The sequence below is a fragment of the Camellia sinensis genome, chromosome 3, assembly GCF_055761805.1.
Source record: "Camellia sinensis isolate YWXY chromosome 3, ASM5576180v1, whole genome shotgun sequence".
In the NCBI taxonomy this organism is placed as follows: domain Eukaryota; kingdom Viridiplantae; phylum Streptophyta; class Magnoliopsida; order Ericales; family Theaceae; genus Camellia; species Camellia sinensis.
In genome coordinates, this window is record NC_138963.1 from 83,145,400 (window position 1) to 83,154,765 (window position 9,366).

General features: G+C 37.4%; 1 protein-coding gene across 1 annotated transcript; it reads right to left on the minus strand.

The window, feature by feature from the left end:
- Positions 1-906: 906 nt before the first annotated feature.
- Positions 907-2,064, minus strand: LOC145821641 (uncharacterized). The gene is made up of 3 exons (XM_082918183.1): positions 1,775-2,064; positions 1,575-1,723; positions 907-1,427 (listed from the first exon to the last, which is right to left on the minus strand). Exons 1-3 carry the CDS (start codon positions 2,062-2,064, stop codon positions 907-909), a joined length of 960 nt encoding a protein of 319 aa, XP_082774309.1.
- Positions 2,065-9,366: the final 7,302 nt, after the last annotated feature.

Here is a 9,366-nt window from a genome sequence, read left to right on the forward strand (position 1 = left end):
GCAAAGAATGAACAAATACGGTGAAAGAGGGTCACCCTGTCTAAGACCACGACCAGGGTTGAAGTTTTCCATTGTTTCACCGTTCCATAAGATAAAAAAGCTCACAGAGGATACACAAGACATTATGAGATCAATCCAATGTTGTTTAAGGTTGAACACTTCAAGGGTAGCTTTCAAAAAAGTCCAGGAAATCCTATCATAAGCCTTTTCTAGATCGATCTTGATAATAATGCCACCATGTTTACCTTTTTTATGACGTAAAGTATGGATCAACTCTTGAGTGATGATGATATTGTCATGGGTTGATCTACCGGGGATAAAGCTACTTTGGTTAGGGCTGACAAGATCATTGAGGAGAGGCCGAATGCAATTGACTAAAATTTTAGACAAGATTTTATACAAAACATTGCAGAGGCTAATAGGGCAGAAATGTGTGATAGTCTCAGGAATTTCAAATTTGGGAATGAGTGCAATAAGAGTGTGGTTCACAACAGGAGGTATAAGTTTGGAGTGGAAACAGTTCTTGATAAAATCACAGACATCACTTCCAATTAAATCCCAAAATTTCTGGTAGAAAATGGCTTGAAAGCCATCTTTTCCAGGAGCCTTGAAAGCACTAATGTTCTTGACAGCAGTCCAAATTTCCTCATTAGTAATATTTTTCAACAGAAGGTTATTCTCATCATGAGAAAATTTATGAGTAGAAATATTACACCAATGATCTAAGGCAGTCACAGGATCATGATTGAATAAGGTCATGAAATAGCTTTGGATGTGACTACGGACTAAGAGTGGGTTATCAATCCACACACCTTGGTTGTTTTTCAGAGAGTCAATCCTTAATTTCTTTCTTCTTGTAATGGCAGAAACATGAAAAAATTTAGTGTTCCTCTCTCCTTGAGTGATCTAATTAGCTCTAGATTTTTGAAACCAAAGAATTTCTTCTTGAAAAAGAGTTCTATTATACTGATTAATAAGGTCTTTTTCCAAATGAAGGAGGTTATGAGAAGGGAAATTAGCGAAATATTGAGCTTTTTGGATCCCCTCAATTCGAGATAAGAGCCACCTTTTCCGTTTAAAAATATTCCCAAAAACATCTTTATTCCAAGTAAGAGAATTAGTGGCAACAGAAAACAGGTTGTCCTGAATAGAGGATGCATGATTCCAAGAAGACTTAACAATATCCTTATAAGTAGAATGAGATAACCAAGCAGCTTCAAAACGAAAAGGACGGTTACTAGGGTTGAGTTTGGTTATACCTTCAGTGTAGACCATAAGGGATGAATGATCTGAATAAGTCCGAGGTAAATTTCTGACTGCTCCTTCGGGGAATGTGGTTCTCCATTCCGCATTGCAAAGAGCACGATCTAATCTTTCCATAGTGTTAGCCATACCTTGCTTATTATTGGACCAAGTGAATTTTGAGCCTGTGCAACCAAGATCCATAAGTCCACAACGGTTGATATTGTCAAGAAACTTTCTGCATCTGTAGTTTTGACTATTTTGTGAGAAGCTCCTTCATTCATTCTGACCCATGATGTCATTGAAATTGCCCGCGACAAGCTAAGGGCTACCCATGGTGTTTGCAAAGTTTTCCAGCTCATTCCAAAGGTTTTGACGCTTGCCAATATTTGGGCTAGCATAGACAGCAGCTAGGACCCAATCTTCATAATTCTCTCTTTTCACAGTGGCTTGGATGACTTGGAAATTGGCAATATGGGTGCTAACAGATACTTGTGAAGGGTCCCAAATTAGCCATATACCTCCAACTCACCCAACAGGATCTACAATGGTAGAGGCAGTAAACCCCAAGTGATTGAAGAAAAGACCCATAAAGCTAAAAAGAACTTTTGTTTCAAACAGAACCACAACATTAGGGTGATGAAGTCTAACAAGTTCTCGAAAGTTTCTTCTGAAGATTTTGTTACCGGCTCCCCGATAGTTCCACAGTATAACATTCATTGATGAACGATTAGGAAGGATGGGTAGCGGATCTGTGCTAGCCAGACCAAGATATTTATGCACTATCTTTTTGGATAGCTCTGATGGCCTTAGAGCTGCCATCTGTGTTGCCTACAGAAGTCTTCCTCCCACGCTCACCCACCTAGGCTCGATATTCAGCCTTATCCCTTTTATCCACCACTCGATGTTTACTAGGTGAACGGCTACGCTCTCTGGTTCGAGGTATGATCCCACCAAACTGTGCTGCATCCTGGTAATTTGAGCTACTGGAGTCTCTGAGTCCTCGCTGGTGTAGGAGTGGCTGCAGGAGTGGCTGGAGGTGCTCATTATGGTTATCAGGTGGTTTTTGCTTTAGATCAAATGTGGCAGTGGAAGTGTTAGGGCTTTCAATGAGAGGTGGGAGATGGTGGAAGGCAGGGATTTGAACTGGGATAGGATCGAAAGGGGAAGAAGATGGGTGCGAGGGGAAGGTTTCAGTAACCATTAAACTAGGTGCTTCACAAGTAACGTGCACCAGGCTCGGTGTGGATCTAGTAGCAGGAGTTCCAGGTCTATCTTGTCCTTTACTATCTGTGGTCTTATCTTGGATGGGTTGTCTCCCATCCTGTTGTCTATTAGAATAGATTTGATTCACTGACGTGGGATTGCCTACCTCAAAGGATGGTACATGGCTAGGAGCTCCATCCATATATGGGTCCATTGGGCTCTTGTGCTTAGCTTTATCTTTTGGTCCTCCCATGCTGCCAGATGTAGCAAGAGGCCCAAACCTATTGGCGGACCTTTTAGAATTAGCAGAGTTGGGTCCAGTCTGTCTTGCCATGGGATGGGGCCTATTATTCCTCCTATTCACTAACATCCAAGGCCCAAATTCATCAAGTTGTTCACGGCTAGCAGTAGACTGTTTCCCTGAGGAGCTAATCGTTGGGATTGGATGGGACCCAGCTTCATTACTGTTAGGTGTAACTTCAGAGGTTGCCGTCACTGGCTCCGGTGCCGGCTTGCTGCTACAGTACTCTTTCCGATGCCTAACTTTCCCACAGTGCAAGCAAAAATAGTGCAAATGCTCATATTCCACAATATACGTATATTTTCCTATGGCAAATCTTGAAATTAATGGCTTGGTGAGATATTCTTCTACACAAACAAGTGCATACCTTCCTCTAGCAGATATGGCAGTATTCAGGTCTATCTTAAGTGGTTTACCAATAGCCTTGGCAATATGGAATAGGACTTTCTCATTGTAATGTTCAATCGGAAGTTGTGGAAACCTTACCCATAGTGCAGTGGCTACTTCGCTGGCCTCTGAGGGCTTGAAATCAGGCTCCCAACGTCGAACAGTTAGGTAGTGGTCATTATGATCCAAGGGCCTTCCGTATAGACTTTTCTACAGTCAACTCACATTTCGAATTTGATTAAGAAAAAACCCAGTCCCAAATCAGTGGCTTCAAAATCACCTTGCAATCCCCAAATCCTTTTGAGTTTGGAGACGAGGAGTTTGTATCCTATAATTTTCCCAAGTAATCTGACAATCAAGCAATCCTTCCAAGGCTGACGAATGGACTGAATGAGACGGGACGGAAGTTTGATTTTGGAGATGCCTGGCCCTAGATCATTATTCAGGGATTGATCTGCTTCCTCCATAACCTCGTTATCCTCTTCATCAGTAAGAAATTCATCATCCGAAAATCTTTCCAGGTCAATGTCAAAGGCCTTCTCGTTGGCCTTTGTTGAGATAAGAGCTTGTTTGAAAGATCGTATAGTTTGTTCCTCTGTGGTAGCTTGGATCGAGTCAATCATAGCTTGATCTTCAGTGCTCTCTGTTATGTTCTTGATCTTCTTGGTGCTTCGCACCAGATGATCTTCTTCTTCCAACGATCGATCATTGTGGCTGTCATCGAAGATTCCTAAATCTCCAGGTTGAGTGGTGGCTTCCATCTTTTTAGTCGATTGACAATTAAGCCTATTACAAAATCATTTATCTTTTCTCCTCCTCTATGGAGGCTTAGATATGTCCTTTTATGAAAGTTGTTTATTTCTTTTTGAAATCTTGTAATACCATTGTACCAGGTTGATATGATCTTTTATCGATTTTATAATGAAGATTTTCTTCCCGATCTAAACATTAAAAAAGTTTTAAAAAAAAACTTTTTAGAGTGTCTTATTATGGAGGTTGGACTTTTCTCATATTCACATCTCAACATGAGAGAATTTGATGAGTCCACAAGGCCCAACATGAGTCCTGTTTCGATTATTTAAATCATTTATTTTATAAGGTCCTCAATGCATATCATTCATAAAAAAAAAAAATTAACTTGATCCAATAATCGTAATATTTTCATTTTATCACATTTTTTCTAAATAATGGATGATAAATATGTTTTAAAAATAGACAATTCATTTTTCAGAAACAAACTCCATAAAATAAAAAGGTTACGATTTTCGATTTATGGATGATATACATTGAAAGTTTTACAAAATGAATGATTTGAAATATCAAAACGAGACCCGTGATAGATGCAATAGGCCTCTCAAATTCTCTTTTATTGAAATTTGAATTTGATAAAAACCTAATCTTATTATAAATATCACATATATCAAAATTACCCTTAAGGCTCTGTTTGATTAGAAAGAAAAAAAAATAGTTGAAGCAAAAAGTGGTAGAAATTGAGGTGAAAGAAAAGAAATGGAAAGGAAAATATATATTGTAAACATTTGATTAGAATGAAAATTTTGCAAGAAAAAAAAAAACAAAAAAGAGGTGATAAATTTTAAATTTTAATTACAAGTAACAGCATGCAAGGACAAATTTAAATATTCGATGTGTTTTCTTATGTATTTTGCAAAGAATTAAAAAATTAGTTATCATGTTGTTGTTATGGATTGTACAAAATAATTAATTTTCTTATAGTTTCCACCACTTTTATACTAAATAAACACAAAAAATATTTTATTTTCTTTTCTTTCTCTTACATTCCACCACTTTCATTCTAATCAAACTCAGCCTAATAGAATTTAGGCAAATGATTTTGGGTTTATATTAAACAGGATTCGATATGAATTCACAATGAGCCGAATTAGAACTATCCAATCTGATCACAGAAGGGAGAGTAGCTGATATTTTCCTATCTTTTTTTTCTTAAGAAATAGAACTGAAGCTACCTGGGTTTACATTAATTGCTTTCTTATGTGAATCCGACAAAATACCGACTTAATCGGAGTGGTGGAAATTTTGTGCAATGATTGATTTGACCTGCCCCGAGCAGATTTAATAATTTCTTTAACCTTCTCACAAATATATTTGTGTGTCTGTTATTTTATGGCTTTTGTTTTTTTAAAAATATAAACATTTATTTGAAAATTAACCGTCAAATAAATAACTTATAGATTTCCTTTGACTTTTATTCGAAAAAAACTACTATTGTTGACCAATAATATTATGATTAATATGTTTTTATCATATTTTATTTATAAAAAAAAAAAAAAAATCTTTCTAATATTTTTTTGTATTCAACCATCATCCCACATCAATGATTAGTTATTTGTATTATCATTTTAAAATCCACTATTAAATGATGACGGAATGAAAATAATGTTAGAAAAGATTCAGATCCATTTTATTGCATTTTATTTACCACCTTTTTGTCATGTATTGGTAATAAGTATTATTGCTGAGATTTATTAAATTAATACATACAGTAGCTATAAACAAATTGTTGCCAATAGGAATTCGATGGATGAAAGAAAAATATGAGAACTTTATTAAGGTGATATTTGTTTGATCGGACTGTTTTAGATTGGATTAAGATTTTCATGACTAATAGTTTTAGAATTACGAATTCCTTTGAATTGTGTATTATATCTTATGTTTGGATTGAGTTAAGATTATAAGGAGTGATTAACAAAATATTATCCAATCCCGATGTTTGTTTAAGGAGATTAGAATAGATAGGACTGACAAAACATGAGACATCTAATATATTGACTATAATACCCCTATTATAATTATTGTAAAATTTTGCACTATCATGTGTTATAATTTTTAAAAAGCAAATTTCCTTATTGTTGCTCTACATCCGTTTCAATTCAAAATCAAAAATCAAAAATCAAAAATCAAAAATCATTCAACTATGAAATTTATATATACATAAGCAGCCATTAAAAAAAATACACTACTATTTTGATCATCTAACCATTCATTACCCAAATTCAAAAAAAGTATTTATTTGAACAATATTTAACCCCTACTTTTTTTTAATAGAAAATATCAAAAATCATTCAATTATAAAATTTATATATACACAAGCAACCATTAAAAAATCTGCACTGATATTTTAATCATTCATTGTCCAATTTCAAAAAAGTATTCATTTTAACAAAATTTAACCATTTTTTTTTTAACAGCAAACATTAAAAATCATTTAACTATAAAATTTATATACACAAGCAACCATTAAAAAATATGCACTGCTATTTTAATCATCCAACCATTTACTGCCCAAATTCAAAAAGATATTCATTTAAACAATATTTAACTTTTTTTTTTTTTTGGAACAAAAAAAATATCAAAAATCATTCAGCTATGAAATATAGCTATTTAGAAAAATAATGATATTAGAAAATATAGAAAATGGAGCAAATATATTTATGAGAAGATACATACAAAATACCAATTGTAGACATGTTGAATTAAAAATCTATTGTGGTAACTAATGTCCAGCAAAGAATATGTCAATAACATGTTTTTAGTTGCATTTTGAAATTGTTTTGGGGTTTTTTTTTTTAAATATCTAAAAATGTTCTTAATTTTTTAAAATATTTACAAATTAAAAAAATATTTTATGGAATTGTTTTTAAATATTTCAAATATTTTTAAAATATTTAAATGAGGTAAAAAATTAAATCTATTAGTTATGATTTCCTAAGACAACAATAGCACAAGATTGCATTTGCAGCGATATTTCTTTTTTGGAAATCAGCATTGGTTCTAGAAAGATAGAGAAGGTAGAGACGAAGTTCTACAAAATCAAACCTCTACAAATATATATATAGTCAAGGTTCATTTGGTCATTTGATGAGTTAGTTCAGACTTTGGCTTGATCTCCTAATTTATTATATCTTACCCCCCTTTGTGGGATTGAATAGTCCATCATAAATGAGATATTATATCCGGATAGATTATTAATCTGTATTTCAATTTTTCAACCAAACATCGAATTAATAATTTTATTGGACTATTAGTTCAATCCCAAGTACATGTCCGTCAAAACAAACATGGCCTAAGGAGTTATAGGAGATTTATTCAGTCATTAACTTTAAAACTTGAAATTAGTTGAGATGTGTGTAAATTGACTTGGATACTTAGTTATCAAAAATAAATAAATGTGAAATTTAGTCACCAAGAAGAGAAAAGCTAGTGGCTTCAACCTTGAAAGCAAAACACAATAGAGTGTGGAAGGGAAGAGTTCCTCAACAACTGCATGTTCTTGTCACATACACTTTCAACTAAATCTTTTAATTTTTGAGAGGGTTATTTATATGAAAATTGGGCCGTGCTGGGTAATGGGCCATTATGGGCCACAGTGCGAAGGGCTGAGTAAAAAGGCCATGAAGTTACTTCGGCCCAAGAGAGGTGCAAAGTTACTCCGATCCGCAAGAGGTGTAAAGTTACTCCGGTCCGCGAGAGACCTGAAGTTACTCCGGTCCCAAAGAGCTTACGGTAAGTTCGGTCGTCACTCACAAAGTTATCCCGGTTTGGATCGGAGTATTGGTTATTCCGGTCTAGACATACCGTGGTTAGCATTAAGAAGAGCCAAGGTAAGAGCAGTGAATGGAAGAGGCGAGCTAATGTTATCTCGGTCTAGTCTGCGGCTTAGCATAGCCATGCTTACCTCGGTCATGTTGAAGTCTGACCATGGTAGAACCATCTCACTTGGTTTATGCAGTGAGGGGGGTGTTGAAGGATAAGCATTATCTTTCAGGAGTATAAATCCTAGAAGGACTCTACATGGAGGAGTAAAAGTCCTACTAGGATTGTGCCACGCGGAACCTATAAAAGCTTACAACATCACCTATGGAGAGGTAACACAACTTTGACTCTCGAATTCACAGAGCTTTTTGTCTGTTTGTCTATTTTGCTGACTTAGGCATCGGAGAGGTATCCGACACACACCCGCCGTTTAGCTCACGTTTGTGTTTTCAGGGAGTAAAGCGACGACATTTGGAGGAGCGCAGACTTGATCAACAGGATTATACGAGAAGGTTTATTTCTTTCCCGTACAATTGGCGTCGTCTGTGGGAATTCAGACAAGAACAAAATCTCTTGATCAAGCTTTTCCTCTTTAGAATCAATGGCACACAACGAAGATTTGTCGCAATCCGCCATTGATGGACAAACCCCAGAAGGAGGTGGGAGACGCGAAGGTTTGCCTCCTGTCCCTCCCATGGCGGACTTGGAGCCCCAACGACATAACCCCAGGAGGGATGCTAAGGGGAGACGGAATAACAGCCCTCGTCGCTCTCGTTCACAAACTCCAGACAGACAAAGGCGGAGGATTGATCCCCAAATTCTGGAGGACCGCGTGAAGGAGCATGACGAATTGATACGACGGATGGCGGCGGACATGGAGATTATGAAACGCCAGATGAAGGGAAAAGGGGTGGCGACAGGAGAGAGGCGCAAAAGCAAGACGCCCCCTCGCCACTCAGAAGACCGTGGCAGGCATTCCACACCATCACAAGCAGAGAGTAGAAGCCTCAGAACAGGCGATACTCAATCCAGAACCTCCAGGACTCATTGCTCCAGGTCTGAGAGAACAAGGACTGCGAGGTCATATACTGAGGGAAGCACCTATCGACCCTCACGCACGCACCAGACATCATCCAGGCAGACGGAGTTGCCTAGATCATCCGACTTACAGACCATGCTGGAAGAAAGGGCACGATTGAAGGAGGATACTAGGGCGCGCGATCCTCGCAGGGTATCTGCCCTTCAACGGTTGGCTCCTCGGATGCATGGAAGCGTCGAGGTTGGAATGTCATTACCGCACCCTACCTACGAACCAACGGACAAAGCATTAGCGAGGCTGCAGACCTCGTCGTTCATTTCGACAATTGAAAACGCGACCCTACCTTTAGGCTTCCTTCAGCCCAAATTCACCACGTACGAGGGGAAAACGGACCCCTACATGCACCTAAGCCACTTCCGCCAAGTTATGGCGGTATATCGGCGAAACGAGGCTTTGATGTGCATCCTCTTCCCATCAAGCCTTGGCGACCTAGGCTTGACTTGGTTCGAAAAACTTCCAGAAGGCAGCATAGCCTCCTGGGCGCAATTGGCGGAGGCATTCGTCACAAGGTTCAGAACGAACACCAAAACCCCGGTGGAGATTGACCAGCTACTCTCCA

What these genes read in the sequence shown, in the direction of transcription:
- LOC145821641 (XM_082918183.1), bottom strand. Translation starts at nt 2,064, where the DNA reads ATGGCAGCTCTAAGGCCATCAGAGCTATCCAAAAAGATAGTGCATAAA. An exon ending in ACCATTGTAGATCCTGTTGG is followed by an intron (nt 1,724 to 1,774) that starts GTGAGTTGGAGG and finishes AGTATCTGTTAG; the next exon opens with CACCCATATTGCCAATTTCC. An exon ending in AAACTTTGCAAACACCATGG is followed by an intron (nt 1,428 to 1,574) that starts GTAGCCCTTAGC and finishes TTGGTTGCACAG; the next exon opens with GCTCAAAATTCACTTGGTCC.